This window comes from Vespula vulgaris, chromosome 8 (genome assembly GCF_905475345.1).
Source record: "Vespula vulgaris chromosome 8, iyVesVulg1.1, whole genome shotgun sequence".
NCBI lineage: Eukaryota > Metazoa > Arthropoda > Insecta > Hymenoptera > Vespidae > Vespula > Vespula vulgaris.
Genome location: NC_066593.1, coordinates 6,232,839 through 6,248,851, shown reverse-complemented (window position 1 = coordinate 6,248,851; position 16,013 = coordinate 6,232,839). Strand labels below are relative to the sequence as shown.

Sequence of the window (16,013 nt, the reverse complement as noted above, 5' to 3'; positions counted from 1 at the left end):
ACAAAATATTTATAATGGAACGCGATTAAAATGTTTTACTTGATCTCTGTTACTTAATTCCTGCTTTCAAATAATCTTGACTGACAATCGTTAATAACCAAACTCGATGTTTTTACTTTATCTAACACAAATTTTCCGATACAGATAAATCATACTTTTGCTCGTTTCACTCAGAATACGGAGATATAAATGTACCTTTATGTGAGATCGATGTCAACGCTAAAACATTCCTTTAACATCTTTCAACTCGAAGAAATCTCTGGGGTTACATGATAATATGTACAAACGCTTTCAAAGAACTTACAACAACCTGTCGCGCCGTAACGCACTGGGGAAAATGCGCGATGTGTCGTCAAATGTTCCAAGAAAATAAATCTCTCAAACTGACTTGAAATAGCTTGTTGTACTTAGTTCTAGAGTGAATTTTTTAAATTCCCTAAAGGAAACATTCTTCTTTATATACTTACTTTATACATATATTATATATATGACATCGATGTTAGAAAAACAATGAATTAACTATGCGTCTTTTATATATACACCCATACACACACACGACGGTATTTTATAGAACGTATAATTTAAAAGTTATGCAAAATGAATATATTAAACGCTTTATCATACTTATATGCTGTTATCGAGATTATTTTCCGTGTCAGGTCTTGTAGCACTTATAAATGCAACGGTCTTTCACTCGTGTAACGGTAATTTTCAAAAGATTTTTATCGACATTATCGGCAGTACAGGAAGGTGAACAGATTAAAAAATATTGTATAAAGATGTCGTTAGTATGATAATCTAAAAACATATATATAGACAATGGACATGTGTACGTGTGTGCGTGTATATATATTCATATATATATATATAGATTTATAAAAAAGACAATTGTTCATTATTTGTTTTTTAAATTTATTAATACAATTTATTAAAACATAAAACGTTGCCATGATCGATTATCAATAATATATTTTAATTATCATTTTAATTGATATCCAATGTTGATTGAACATCAAAACAATTTGCTTGATGGTTCTTTTTGTTTTTCAGTAAACTTTCTGTGACAAATATTTGAAAACAAATCTTTTCCAGACAACATATTTTATCTTTCACCAATCAAAATAAGAATTGACTAAACTGTTATCAATATCTTCATGAATACTTGACATTTCATTCGAGTTCAATACAATTTGTAAAAAAAATGAATATTTCAGTGTTGACAATAAAAAACAAACATTATCTTAGTTAGCAATAAATAAATATCAGAAAATACAACCTTTTAATATTAGGGCCATATTCATATACAAAAATTATTTATACGCTATAATGTCATAATAACATCAGAACAGGTTTTTGTCGAGTCTAAACAAAGCAAAAACATGAATACTCCATGTAATAAAATGTAGTTTTATGGAAAATGTTTATAAGATCAATGTTTAAGGAACAGACTATAAAGATATCTCAGCATACAAATCGATAAATATAGCTATCTTAATTTAATAGCTACGACCAAAAAGAGTGTAAAATTTAGGTTTGTTTTTACAACTTGGATGAATACACTTCAAATTATCTAATGGTATAGAAGTTTGTGGCTGTTCGAAAGGTATACACAGACTTTTCGCACCCATTGCCAATGCTCCTGCTTCTTCACCGACATCACCTCTGCAATTTTATGAAAATAGAATTAATATTACTCGCGAAATGTTCTGTTTCAAATATTCTATCTCTATGTATATAAATACTATCTATATAAGAATAATATAAGTTTACCTCGCGCTATCTGCTTTAATATTATCCTCGCATGATGGTTCTCCACAGAATGGCGATAGTAATAAATTTTTTTTATTTAATTCCAGAGAAAACTGTTCCCATTTTTCTACTTTCTTAATATGATCTTCTAAGTTCTTCTTTGCTCTATAAAAATTGATTAATTATTTATATTATTATATTCCGTTAACTATTAATCTTACAATTTTGTAAATGTTACATCCTCTATTATAACAATACAAGAATGACTAATAATATTCACGTACTTGTTAAACATATTAGATTGTATCTCAGTAAGTAAATTGCGTAAAAAATCTACCACTTCCGTTCTACTTGCTGTCATTTTCTGATTATTGTCTCTACGTACAAATGTCACTTGATTTTTTTCCAGATCTTTGGGACCTAATTCAATCCTTACAGGTACACCTTTCAATTCCCAATGATTAAATTTCCATCCTGGTGTACGATTATTTGCATAATCAGATTTAATTCTAAGGGACTCATCTTTGCTTAAATCATTCTCTAGTTTAAGACATTCTGACATCAATTGATCTCTCTGCTGTACAGTAGTAGTTGCAGTAATACCGCATGGTATAATTATAGCTTGAATCGAAGCTACATTTGGCGGTAATACTAAACCTTTGTCATCTCCATGTACCTAACAATAAAATACATTTTATTTATATAATAATCATAATGAATATTTAGAAAATATCACGATATTACCATTATCATAACTCCAATAGTACGAGTGGTCATACCCCAGGAGTTCTGATAAACATAAATCTTTTCTTTTCCCTCAACTGCCCCTTCAACCTGAATATTAAACATTTTTGAAAAATTCTGTCCAAGATGATGACTAGTAGCACCTTGTATTGCTCTTCCACTAGTTGAAATAAATGCTTCTACAGTAGTTGTATAGTCACCACCAGCAAATTTTTCTTTTTCAGTTTTACGGCCTTTAACTACTGGTACAGCTAGTAACTCTTCATATATGTTGGCATACATATCTAAAATTATTAAAACTTCTTTTTCAGCATCCTCTTTATTAGCAAAAACTGTATGTCCTTCTTGCCATAAAAATTCCCTGGTACGTAAAAATGGTTTAGGATCTTTAAACTCCCATCTCTATAATAAATTATTTAATATCATTAAAAGAGCAAAGCTGTTATATATTAACTACAAATTAAACTTATAAATTAACTACAGAATAATTACATTTATAAGTATAAATATATAATTACCACAACATTACTCCATTGATTGAGTCTAAGTGGAAGTTCTGTGTCTGATCTTAACCATTTAGAAAATGCTGGATACATGACTGTTTCTGAAGTAGGTCGAATAGCAATATGTTCTGCAATATCAGAATCTCCACATTTGGTAACCCATGCAACTTCTGGAGCAAAATCTGCAATATGCGCTTTTTCCTTTTCAAGTGCTGCTCGTGTAACAAAAATTGGAAAATAACATTCTTGTACTCCTAATTTTGATATTTGTTTATCAAAGTGTTCCTTTATCGTCTTCCAAATCGCATAACTCCATGGACGAAGAATATAACAACCTGATACATCATAATATTCGATCATTCCACTCTTCGTAATAATTTGAGAATACCAATCAGCAAAGTTTTCTTCTTTCTGTACTTCTAATCCTAATCTCGTCCCAGTTTTATTAGTATCTGTATCTTTACTCTTTGTTTCATTATTTGTCATATCTTTATCAGATTTCTTTCCACTTTTCTCAGATCCATCTTTATTTTTCTTTTTAGGTGACACATCACATTTTGGCTTCCAATCATGACCAGTTACTGTTTTATAATCATTTTTTAAGCTCAAAAGAATTTTAACTTCTTTATCGATAATAGATTGTTCTGCTTTTGAACTTTTTAATTGCCTTACTTTAGTGCCTTGTTCTAATATTTTTACTGATATTTTATCGTTAGTTGTAATTTCGTTATTCTCTGATTTGATATTCTCTGTTTGAGATTTATCTGGTTTCCACTCTTGGCCTGTTGCAGTTTTATATTCGGATTTTAAAGTTAAAAGAATTTTTACTTCTTGATCAATTATATCCTTACTTGCTTTCGCAGTTTTTAATTGTCTTACTTTATCACCTTGTTTTTTTATTTCTTCGGATAGCTTCTCATTGGTTTTGTTCACAGATGCTGAATTTATAGTTGCATTAGTTTGTTCAGACTTGACTGGTTTCCATTCTTGCCCTGTTGCGATTTTGTATTCGGATTTTAAATTTAAAAGGATTTTTACTTCTTGATCAATTATATCCTTACTTGCTTTCGCAGTTTTTAATTGTCTTACTTTATCACCTTGTTTTTTTATTTCTTCGGATAGCTTCTCATTGGTTTTGTTCACAGATGCTGAATTTATAGTTGCATTAGTTTGTTCAGACTTGACTGGTTTCCATTCTTGCCCTGTTGCGATTTTGTATTCGGATTTTAAATTTAAGAGAATTTTTACTTCTTGATCAATTATATCCTTACTTGCTTTTGTAGCTTTTAATTGTCTCACTTTATCACCTTGTTTTTGTATTTCTTCAGATAGCTGCTCATTAGTTTTATTCGCAGATGCTGAATTTATAGTTGCATTAGTTTTTTCAGACTTGACTGGTTTCCATTCTTGCCCTGTTGCGATTTTGTATTCGGATTTTAAATTTAAGAGAATTTTTACTTCTTGATCAATTATATCCTTACTTGCTTTTGCAGCTTTTAATTGTCTCACTTTATCACCTTGTTTTTGTATTTCTTCAGATAGCTGCTCATTAGTTTTATTCGCAGATGCTGAATTTATAGTTGCATTAGTTTTTTCAGACTTGACTGGTTTCCATTCTTGCCCTGTTGCGATTTTGTATTCGGATTTTAAATTTAAGAGAAGTTTTACTTCTTGATCAATTATATCCTTACTTGCTTTTGCAGCTTTTAATTGTCTCACTTTATCACCTTGTTTTTGTATTTCTTCAGAACTTTGAGTAATCATTTTATCATTTATTATGTTCACATCTTTTTGTTCAGTCTAAAGAAAGAAACAGAAATATATAAAATGATTTAATAAATATGCATTTAATTAATCATAACTATCATCCAATTTAGCAAAAATAAATACTTACTTTTGAGACACTTGATTTACTATCAACATTTGCCTTTGTAGATTTAGAAGCAGTATGACCATCTGGTATATGAAATAGAATTAAAGGTTGCTCTTTGCAGCAGAAAGGACTTATATCAGCATAGGGTACATCACATCTGAAAAATCCTTTTCTTTGCAATTGAATTATTTCTCCTTTTTTCACTCTATGTAATTCTGCCTCACCCAACATTCGTATTTCTACCTATAAGTTTATAATAATAGTTTTATTAACATTTCTAGAACAGATGAAATTACGTCATATATTTTAAAAGAATATAATTTGTTAAAAGTAATTAACCTACTCTTGTATCTTTGGCCACAAAATCTTTGAAATCATCATCTTTTCCCAAAACTGGCTTACTTATAATATGGTCAAAATAAACAGTGTAACATGGTATTAAATCCTTAAAATTTTGTGGTGCAGGTAGCCAAGTAATCTTTAATGTATTTTTATAGTTCTCATCACTTAAATTAAGTCTAGCATCTATACTCTCAATAACACCATTCTTTTTATGTATTGCTTCAATTTTTAAATTACCCCAATTAACGAATGTTGCATTTTGTCCTTCAACTAGTGCTTCTGCATCATCTTTTTCTATCAATATTTTTGAACCTACTCGTACACATTTAGTACCTAATGATGGATCTTTTGGATGATTTCGAACAGTCACCCATTCTTCTTTGCTATCCAAAACATTAACTGGGACAGTTTTATCATAATCCAATGCAGTGTATCTAATATAATAAAAATTGTCATTTAAAATTGAGTGTCATACAATATTTATTAATTTGTCCTCATATATTGTCTACATACCTAATGGCAATTGGATCAATTACTTTCTTATTAAAAGCCCATATCTTATCCCATTCCATAAAAACAACTGATCTAGAACTGCCTTGTGCAATAATGAATTGCTTCAAACCATCTACAGTCATACCTCTTCTCAAGATACCTCTTACAGTAGGAAAACGTGGATCATCCCAACCATCTACTAAACCTTCTTCAACAAACCATGTTAATTTACGTTTAGATAAAACAGTATTCGTCATATTTAAACGCGAATATTCCCATATGTGTGGTCTACGTAATTCTAATGCTTCAATTATCCAATAATACTGAACATCTCTATCGTGATATTCAGTTGTACGTAATGTATGTGTGACATTTTCAACAGCATCCACAATTGGGCAAGCAAAATCATATGTTGGGTATACTCTACAAAAATAATATATTATAATATTAAACAATATTATATAAAATTACAAAGAAGCAATATAGCTATAAAAGTAAAATAATTATTTAATACTTGTATTTTGTTCCAGTACGGGGATGTGGTTCTGGTTTGCACCTATAAATTGTCGGATCTCGTAAGCATCCATTTACTGACTCATGATCTATCTTGGCTCGTACACAGCATTCTTGACCTTTCTCAGTACCTTTCTGCATTTCGTTCCACAATTTCAAGTTCTTCTCAATGGCTACAAAGTAATATATATGTTTTAAACATACGATATAAAATGCAAAATATAATGATACTAATGTTGCTTACAATTATCTCTGTTTGCTGACTTCAACTTTTGATCACGTTGTTCTTTCATAAGCAAAGCAGGTGTATCATCTACAAATGCTTTACCATCTTTAATTAACTTTGTACAATAATCAAGCATTGAATCAAAATAATCCGATGTATAAGTGAATCGATCAGGCTTAATATTTAATAATCTTATATCTTCTAATATAGCTTCTTCAAACTCTAAATTTTCTTTTGCAGGATTTGTATCATCAAATCTCATAATTAATTGTCCTTTAAAAGTTTCTGCATAATACTGATTCAAAAGTGCTGCTTTAGCATGACCAATGTGAAGATAACCACTTGCTTCTGGTGGAAAACGTACAACTACCTATTACCAAAAAAAAAGTATTAAAAACTAAGAAGAATATATGAACTGCAAGGTTCAGACAAGTAACATTTGTTAAACAACTAACAAAATAATAGTTATGATCAATTAGAACATTTAGCTTACTTTTCCCATTTCTGCCCCTGGTAAATCAATAAATTTACCCTCTTGTTTTCTTGCTCCTACTTTCTTATTCATTGTTTCTTCAACTTGTATAATATTTTCTATTATTATTTTATTATCTTTAATGGAGGACAATGCTTGTATAACAGCTGGCAAAGAAAGCATTTGTTTATACCATCTGGTTATACAAGGATATAATTTTTCATATTTTTCCAAATATAATAAATTTAAAAGAACACAGAAAACAGAAATGTCTGCTGCTGTTAATTTTTTATTTACCAGCCATGTATTTGTCATCAATATTTTATTTAAGTACGAAAGAGTTTCATTTTTGACTGGTGATTGACATAATGGTCCTATAGCAAACGACAACCAATGATCTACTTGTGTCCTGCCACAAATATCTAAATTACCTATGAAAAGAAAAATATAATGAAAATTTATAATATGGTATCTTTCTAAAAGAATGATCCAGTATATTTTAACGTACCATATAAATCTTTTGCAATAGTTCTACCAATATAACGGATAACTTCATTGCCACTTTCTGCTAGCAATTGATCATTGGAATCTAATAATTTAAGATTTCCACTGTCTTTCCAGTCATTACACCAAACTATATCGATTTCTTTTTTTTCATAATTAACTACTTCTACTGTTATTAATGCATCTATATAGAAAAAGAAAAGAAATTTTGAATATTAACAATATGATAACCAAAATGTATAAAAACGAAAATTATTACATTTAATATATTAATATTTAACAACTAATATGCAATGAAACATTAATCGACATATGTTCAATTGGGTATGAATAATAAAACAAAAAATAAAGAGAAGCTGCAAAGAAAAGGAAGAATAAGATATTTACTGTTCATACCTGTTGGTGGATTATTAGCATTGACTTTAAGTTTCAGCATCATTATTGCATCACTATTGAAAATCTAATAATTCTGAAACAGTACTGAATTTTTTTTATTACACACCACGTGTATTCCACAATTGCCTAGAACCACCAAATAGCAACTGCTAGCGACAGTCGATCGCTGACCGTAGGGCTTGCTAAGTCAGGTCATTGTTTTATACAAATGGCACAATTGCTTTAGTTATTTTCTACATTACCAACGATGTGTCAGAAACAATTATTTAACATCCAAGCATGTTCTACTTTATAGTTATTACTTTTATCAATATTAACGCTACGATCTCTTTTTAAAAATTTCTCCACAACTTGCCATGATCAAAAATTGAAATTTCCATTACTTGTTAAATCTATACTATATTTCGTCTATGCTGAAACTTGGTATCCTACATAAGCTCGTTCTTCCTGTATTCACAGGAACTTTAGTATGACTCCCTTGATTCCGGCCGTTCCTGGTTCTTTTGCGTTAGGTCGAAGAGTTTCAAATTTATTAATAGGAACAATACTTGCAAAATAATCAGTTATAATCATGGATGATGAGTGGGGTGTGTATCTGTGATAGTTAATGATTTATTTTCATTATAATTTTCAATGTTCTAATAACAAATGCGTGATAAAATGCGGTATTAATTTTAACCTCGTGCACTTTACAGATGTGGACAATGTTGAAGCGAAATTTGATCTCGCAATGAGATCAAACAAATGGGAAGGTGAAGATGAAGACGAAGATGTAAAGGTATAACCATTTCAATAAAATAAATATTCATTATTCGATGTATTTTTGTGATTATGTGTGTTATTCTGAACTTAACCTACAGCGAACACACATGTTGACTCTTGCAACTCAAGCTGGCCTTTATTATTTGAAAATTATTGTTTACATTCTCAAGGATTATTTTCACTCTATACCAATTGATCCTTATATTATAAATTACTGGAAATACAGATAAAAATTCACTAATACATGGTAATAAAATCATATATAGGTAGAATACTTTTTTTATATTTTAGTAATTTTATAATTTACTTCGTATTTTTTCATATATTCCAATAAACATTTTTTTTGTAACGTTAAGTAATAGTTAAATGATAAATACAATTTAATAGATATTTGTATTAGATTTGTAGTTATTTTAGTCTTCATAAATAATAAATAAACAGGATAGCTGGGAGGATATTGAAGAAGAGAAGAAAGATGTAGAAAAACCTGCAGAAGTACCAAAAGCCAAACCAAAACCTAAGAAAGCTCTTACTGAAAGGATCGAAGAACGCGAGGTTAGTCTGCCTTATCAGTTTTAATAATTATATGAATTATATAAATATATATTAAATGATCTATTACCTTATGTATTTACATAAAGCATTCATTTTGTTCTTTAGAAAAAAGCGAAAGAGGAAGCTGAAAGAAAAGCTAAGGAAAAAGAAGAAGCATTAACACCAGAAGAAAAGAGAGTAGAGCTGTTAAGGCGACAGAGGTTACAGGAAGAGGCTGACTTACGATTGGCAATGGAAACATTTGGTTTGTTAAACCTTGTAGATTTTAGTCCGCGTAAACCACATAAGGGGGAGAAAAAATAACGTGTCATTTGCACGTCGAAAGTGTAATTTTTTTTACATATCTCATGCCTTATGCAAAATCATTATCTAAATCAATTTATGCATGATTTTTAAAATTTTTATAAATATTTTTAAACATAAATCATCTAATTTATAATGAAAATGAATTTTTTTCTCAACCATTGTGTCATGCATTTTCATAATAATATAATACATCTTTATGAGATAATATAGTAGATTTTAAAAGAATCAAAGTTTTTTAAACTATATTAAATTACATAAAGATGTTCTGTTTTACACAATGACAACAGATAATATATTATAATAAATTAAGATATAAGACTAGTGAGACAGAGAGAGAGAGAGAGAGAGAAAGAGAGAGAGAGAGAAAGAAAGAGAGAGAGAGAGAAACAGAGCAATTGGCAGCATAAATGATTTATCTTTAATTTATTTGATCATAAACTAAAATTTCATAAATGCATGTACTTATATGTGCATGTTTATTTATATCTTTGTGGTATTGTGTACACACAGAAAAGTATTTACTATTCTCTTATACATAAAATTGTACAGTATTATATAGATATGATATAAGTATAAAAACAAAGTATTTCATAATAAAAGAAGTGGCACAAACGTGAGTAAAATATTACAATATGATATTCTAAGTACCATTAATCTAAGAGTACGACAAAAAGAGCTCATACAAATTTATGTATAATTGTCAGGAACTGTACTAGGGACAGTTATATATATACAAACGTATACACTAAAATTTACTACAAATTTTATGGTACTGAACAAATACTGTTATGTATTTTAATAAAAGTTGCTATTCTATGCAAATTATTGTGTTCATGTTAGTTTGCAACCTTTTATCTTGTTGTTAGTCTCCTGTACTGTTCCTGATTAGTTATGTGTGTACACACGCGCGTGCAACTCACGCGCAAGCGCGTGTATGTAATGTGTGTACGTACGACCGTACAAACGGGCATACATTATAAGATTAAGAATTTTATTTGAAGTATCCGAAATAATTACTTCCAAATAACTCTTATAAAATTCTATGGATTCTTTTTAGTTTTAAATATTATGATTGCATATAAGTATTATTAATTATTAAATATAATTATTTTGAATTTAATTTTATAAACAAATGTAACTTAGATACATATTCTTTTATTAGAAAAACTTTGTTTTATACAATAATAAGTAAATCTATAAAACTGCTACATATATCACAAGCCTTATACAATCAAAATATATAATTATGTATTCTGTAAAGAAATTATGTTTCTTTAGAAACGTAATTAATATATTGTATTGTATTTTACAGGTGTAACTGAAGAATCATCAACAGGTCTGGATGCTATGAATCCTAACACAAAAGAAGAATTTGAACAATTTGGTACTGCACTTTCGCAAAAAATCAACCAATTTAAAAAACATTCTGAATTTCCACCATTTGCAGAAGAACTTATAAAGTCCATTGCCCTAAATTGTTAGTATATTTATTTTATTTATATATTGCCTTGACCAATATATTCAATAATATAATTCTTTTCTAGTATCATCAAATGCTTTGAAGAAAGTCAAGACTATGGTGGATAATTTATTAATAGAAAAACAAAAATTAGAAAAAGGAGAAAAACCTAAAAAAGCTAAAGGAAAGGGTAAAGCAAAACTTAAAATTGAAGGAGAAAATACCATGTTAAGCGAGTATAGTGATTATGTATATGACGATTATGACGATTTTATGTAGCGACTTTTCATATACATAAGCATTCTAGTCGCCTAAATACATACTGGAGGATATTAACTTGCAGATTTATACAGAAAGTTTATAATTATACTTTTTGCATATATCATTATATGCAAAATGTATACGCAGATTGATCTGCATTCTTAATATTATCTGCATACGACTTAACAGGAATCAGGAGAGAGTGTTAGAGTTACATTGCTATATCTATAATCTGTTGAAACGGATTTTTTTGTATGATTACATTTACTTGCACCATTGAGTTACTATAAAATATTTTCTATATTCCAATTCATATAAGGAAAAATGTCTGCATACTTATATTATATGATTAACAAATATTAATATAGTTAAGATATAAACACTTATATCCAAAAATAATAATAATTCTAATTTTTTATTAATCCAAATATATGTGTGTGATCAAGTTTTTTAAATTTAATATCAGACTGCTTTTTTATTGCATTATAGTTTATCGTTAAATAGCCCAAAATACGTATGTTATATACCATGATTTTCTTTTATCTAAAATACAACGAATAAATATTCAAATTTGCCTTTAACTGTATTTATTGAATTTGAATTGATTACTATATATAATTCAAACGTGATATGACAACATAATACAATGTTTTATAAGCAGTTTTTTAATCTAGTATATATTATATTTGTTATCATACATAATATATATCCCATACTAATTATGCAGACTGGTCCATAATGATTGGATATAATATAATTAAAAAAATATATAGTACTCAGATTTTATTAATAGATAATTGTTCTATTATTTATCCGTGAGCATAACATTGGACAAACTTTTGTTTTTATTTAATATATCTTTAGCTGTTTAAAATGTCTTCAATATGCTTACATAGCTGCAGTGCACAGCTATTATGTAACTGCATTATGGAAGTTTTATATAACATGTCTTACATACATACATACATACGCATATGCATACTTCAATTAATAATTAAAAGTTGGTTTTGAAAAAGAGTATATTCCTAAATAAAGGTTGACTGTAAATAATTTTTGTTGCTATTTTGATTTTCTACGTAGATATACAATCTTTTTTTATTTTCTTAGATATAATAAAGTTATGAGATAGCATAGATTTTATAATAAATCAATGAATACACAAAAAATACATTTTTTCTACGATAAGATATATGAACTCAATCCAAAAAAGATATTGAGAGAAGAGAAGGAATATTGAAATACTAACAATTGAACAAGTCAAACAAATTTTTGATTATTACACTTCATAACCGATATTTATTTTATTTATTTTATGAAATGTATGTGGGGGAAGAGCACCTCCTTTTTTAATAAGTAGGCATTAGTGGGAAGGTTGGATCAAGGGCCTGCATAGCTCAATGGCCCAGAGACCACTTCTATCCTGCATTTAAAATCTAGGTTGACTGCTTTCATGGGGACGTATACGGGTTTTATCTCATTTCGGTTCCGACTCCGTGAGGAGCGACATTATGAAAAAGTGGTCCATCCGAGGATCCAACTTTTTCTAAGAATCCTATATGTATTTCTAGTTTCTGTGTCGTGTTTATGCTATGAAATTACATACAAAATTGTAATTGTTTGTTTAAGAATAATCATTTAGCTATAACATTTATTTAATTGCATGATAATGCTAATAACGTGTTTATTATTTCTTGTAATATCCATCTATCGGTAATAAGTCGAAGTTTCACTTGCTACGCTATAAATAATCTCTTACACTATATCCAGTTGATAAGTACATTCTCTACCAATGGTTGTATTTACATCGTACATTTCGTTACAAATGTTTGTATACATCATCATTTCAATTCATGGTTACATATTAGATAAGATAAAAATAGAGAATATCTTTAATTAATATAAAACTTTCCATTATCATAATATATTTTTTTCTTAAATCAAATAATTATGAGCCATATGACGAGTTGAGAATCATAGTGGTATAAATCACACCCGTTAAATGTTTCTCATAGAATGTTGTTTTGTGTTTATTGTTTAAAAATAGCTCTATACACATATTGAAGTTGTAAAACACATCTATAGATTTATAAAACTATTTAAAAATATCTATATGTGAAAATTGAAGCACAAAAAAGGATTTTGTACAAATTAAAAACGAATTAATTAATTAAAACTGACTTACACCACTATGTTTCTAAACATTTTGGTTAATAAAAATAAGTACAGTGGTATTTTTAAGAAACGAAGCTTTTTTATTAATTTCTTTTTCACGAATGTATGTCCTATTAGATGGTATTGAAAAACAATAGAAAACAACATTGATATTTAACGTGTTACATCACAGCAGAACTATTCATTTCTACATACAATCTTTTATTTCGCCATTAGAAAGTAGATCATGATCTCATACTTCTCTGAAGATTTTAATAGCATTGACAAAGGGATGTATTAACGGGATATATTTAAATCAAATGATAAAATCTGAAAAACTTCGAATCGCTTTAAATCCGAATACAAAAAGTTTTGATAAAATTCAAATTTTTTATTAATTTCATCAGTATTATAACACGAGTCCACTATCGCTCGAGCGACTATCGAAATTGACAAAAAAAAAAAAAAAAAAAACGAATTTCATTTCTACTTAACTGAAGCTTCGAAATCTAGATCAACAATTTTAAAGCTTCGAATCATTTTCAAAACATTCGAGGTGTTAAATCTCGTCACTAAATATACTTTAATAGATACAGCATATTCCTTTTTCTTATATAATTTATTTCATGTAATCCACCGTAGAGCTTTTAAACAATTTTGTTCAAACGTTATGGTCGATTCTCTGTTGCATTTAATTTTCAGTTCATTGAACGGAACGCATATATTTGGTAACGAAGTCATTTTATTTTTAACCTATTTACACCACTTCCATTGACATTTGCTTCCTTTTAATTATGATTTTTTTGAAAAACATTAATATTAAGTCATCTTGATATATTTTTGCAATAAGTTTGTTATCGCTATATACCAGTATCGAAGATATAAATAAAATTTAATAGGTTTTCAAAAAATGTCAAAAATATATTTAATAGGTTGTCAAAAAATCGTAAAGGTGCGTATCCACTTGTTACGTATTGTCGTCATTACATATCATTTCATTTCGTATGAAAACAGTCACGTGATATAATCTCGCTAAGAGACTCCTTTGATATGACGATGAAAAATCGACAAATGACCGATTAGTTTTATTGATATATCTTCGTATCACGTTTTGATACACCACACTTGTCCATTCACATCGATACAGTGATACAGTACGAGAATATGCAACAAGTGGATACGCACCTTAAGACGATAATAATAGTTCCGTCATAAAATATCTGAATTCCTGGTATGGTTTAGTCATCAGGAGTATACTTAAGGACCAATAAAATAAGTGTCGATATTAGCGACGATATCATGGTATTGGCAGCGCTATTATTACACATGAATTGTCGAACGCACGTGAGACTTAATGACATTATCGGAATAATCACGTAATGTCGACGTGACGTTGACGTGATGCCGACGACCTCGAAAATATACTGATATCGGTGCATAATGTAAGTGCGCGTTTGTCTCAACCCGCCATATATGAATCATATACCAAAAATATATATTGATCTACGTGTACATATGTAATAATCTTTGAGCGTGTATATAATTAACAACAAATTATAACTATTTTTATTTCTATCAATAGAAAGGAATTGTATAAAAAAATCCAGTAGTTCTAAGTTTTATTACAATGATAAAAACATTTGTATTTTTTGATATTGAAACAACAGGTCTTATTGAGGGCAATAAAATGCCTAGAATTACAGAATTTTCATTTGTAGCTGTAACTCGAGACAATATATGTCTCAATAAAAATAAAATTCCAAGAGTTTTACAAACTCTTACTGTACCAGTTAATCCAAATAAACCTATACCTCAATATGTAGAGATTTTAACAAGTAAGTAATACTCAAATTTTTTTTTAAATATAATATTTAATATATATCTAATGTTTGTATTTTTAAATAGAATTAAATAATGAGTCTTTACAAAATGTATCTTCATTTGATCATAAAATTTATAATATGATCAATAGTTTTCTTGATACATTAATGAAACCAATATGTTTCGTGGCTCATAATGGAAATAAATTTGATTATCCAATTTTTTTGTGGGAATTAAAATGTCTTGATAAGGTATGTTTTTTTTTTGATACTTATTTGTTTTATTATCTTTCTACATTAAAAGAAAATAGCTTTATTTATAATTCTATGTATTGCTTATATATATATGCTTGGAAATAATAAGAAAAGTATTGAAATAAATCTTATTTTCATTTAAGGATTTAGCAGAAGATATTCTATGTGCAGATACATTACTCTTATTCAAAGATTACTTTACAAATGTTAATTATATGCAAGATACTGAAATCTTGGATATGGAAAAACACGTGGAAAAAGTTAATATACTCCAAAAACCGAACAATTTTAAATTAATAACGATATATGAACATTTATTAAAAACCCCAGCAAAAAACAATCATATAGCACAAGATGATTGTATTAATATGCTACATTGTGCTAATCATATTGCAAAATACTTTATAGAATGGTGCGATAAAAATGCATTACCGTTATGTAAAATGAAATGAAAATAATAAGAAGTATTTTAAAGAATTATAATTTTATAATATCAATATTATATTATTATTATTATTACATAGATAAACATTATTATGTAAATATATATTTTATTAATATTTTATTATTATTATGTAGATCAATATTATTATGTAAATATAAATTTTATTACATTGAAAGTTATCATCA

At 28.2% G+C, this 16,013-nt stretch overlaps 3 protein-coding genes across 4 annotated transcripts; 2 read left to right on the top strand and 1 right to left on the bottom strand.

The window, feature by feature from the left end:
• Positions 1 to 1,262: 1,262 nt before the first annotated feature.
• LOC127065749 (bifunctional glutamate/proline--tRNA ligase) lies at positions 1,263 to 7,994 on the bottom strand. The gene is made up of 13 exons (XM_050998540.1): positions 7,815 to 7,994; positions 7,423 to 7,602; positions 6,936 to 7,345; positions 6,461 to 6,812; positions 6,218 to 6,389; positions 5,725 to 6,126; positions 5,213 to 5,645; positions 4,891 to 5,112; positions 3,012 to 4,796; positions 2,494 to 2,895; positions 2,034 to 2,425; positions 1,771 to 1,914; positions 1,263 to 1,662 (listed from the first exon to the last, which is right to left on the bottom strand). Exons 1-13 carry the CDS (start codon positions 7,855 to 7,857, stop codon positions 1,497 to 1,499), a joined length of 5,103 nt encoding a protein of 1,700 aa, XP_050854497.1. The 5' UTR covers positions 7,858 to 7,994; the 3' UTR covers positions 1,263 to 1,496.
• A 251-nt stretch (positions 7,995 to 8,245) lies between these two features.
• Positions 8,246 to 12,207, top strand: LOC127065760 (eukaryotic translation initiation factor 3 subunit J). The gene is made up of 6 exons (XM_050998557.1): positions 8,246 to 8,401; positions 8,510 to 8,592; positions 9,018 to 9,131; positions 9,237 to 9,375; positions 10,750 to 10,914; positions 10,982 to 12,207. The coding sequence occupies exons 1-6, from the start codon at positions 8,386 to 8,388 to the stop codon at positions 11,173 to 11,175; spliced, it is 711 nt and encodes a 236-aa protein (XP_050854514.1). The 5' UTR covers positions 8,246 to 8,385; the 3' UTR covers positions 11,176 to 12,207.
• Positions 12,208 to 14,266: 2,059 nt separating this feature from the next.
• Positions 14,267 to 16,007, top strand: LOC127065761 (three prime repair exonuclease 2). 2 transcript variants are annotated; one of them, XM_050998559.1, is made up of 4 exons: positions 14,267 to 14,750; positions 14,976 to 15,143; positions 15,214 to 15,380; positions 15,527 to 16,007. In XM_050998559.1, exons 2-4 carry the CDS (start codon positions 14,996 to 14,998, stop codon positions 15,833 to 15,835), a joined length of 624 nt encoding a protein of 207 aa, XP_050854516.1. In that variant the 5' UTR covers positions 14,267 to 14,750; positions 14,976 to 14,995; the 3' UTR covers positions 15,836 to 16,007. The 2 variants fall into 2 exon arrangements, with proteins under 2 accessions (XP_050854516.1, XP_050854515.1); XM_050998558.1 differs by having other exon boundaries at positions 14,267 to 15,143.
• Positions 16,008 to 16,013: the final 6 nt, after the last annotated feature.

Coding starts and splice junctions, on each gene's coding strand:
- LOC127065760 (XM_050998557.1), top strand. Junction 9,376..10,749: donor ATTGGCAATGGAAACATTTG/GTTTGTTAAACC, acceptor TGTATTTTACAG/GTGTAACTGAAGAATCATCA. Junction 10,915..10,981: donor AAAGTCCATTGCCCTAAATT/GTTAGTATATTT, acceptor ATTCTTTTCTAG/TATCATCAAATGCTTTGAAG.
- LOC127065761 (XM_050998558.1), top strand. CDS start 14,936: ATGATAAAAACATTTGTATTTTTTGATATTGAAACAACAGGTCTTATT. Junction 15,144..15,213: donor ATATGTAGAGATTTTAACAA/GTAAGTAATACT, acceptor ATTTTTAAATAG/AATTAAATAATGAGTCTTTA. Junction 15,381..15,526: donor AATTAAAATGTCTTGATAAG/GTATGTTTTTTT, acceptor TTTTCATTTAAG/GATTTAGCAGAAGATATTCT.
- LOC127065749 (XM_050998540.1), bottom strand. CDS start 7,857: ATGATGCTGAAACTTAAAGTCAATGCTAATAATCCACCAACAG. Junction 7,346..7,422: donor TATTGCAAAAGATTTATATG/GTACGTTAAAAT, acceptor TTCTTTTCATAG/GTAATTTAGATATTTGTGGC. Junction 6,127..6,217: donor CGTACTGGAACAAAATACAA/GTATTAAATAAT, acceptor TTATTTTTGTAG/AGTATACCCAACATATGATT.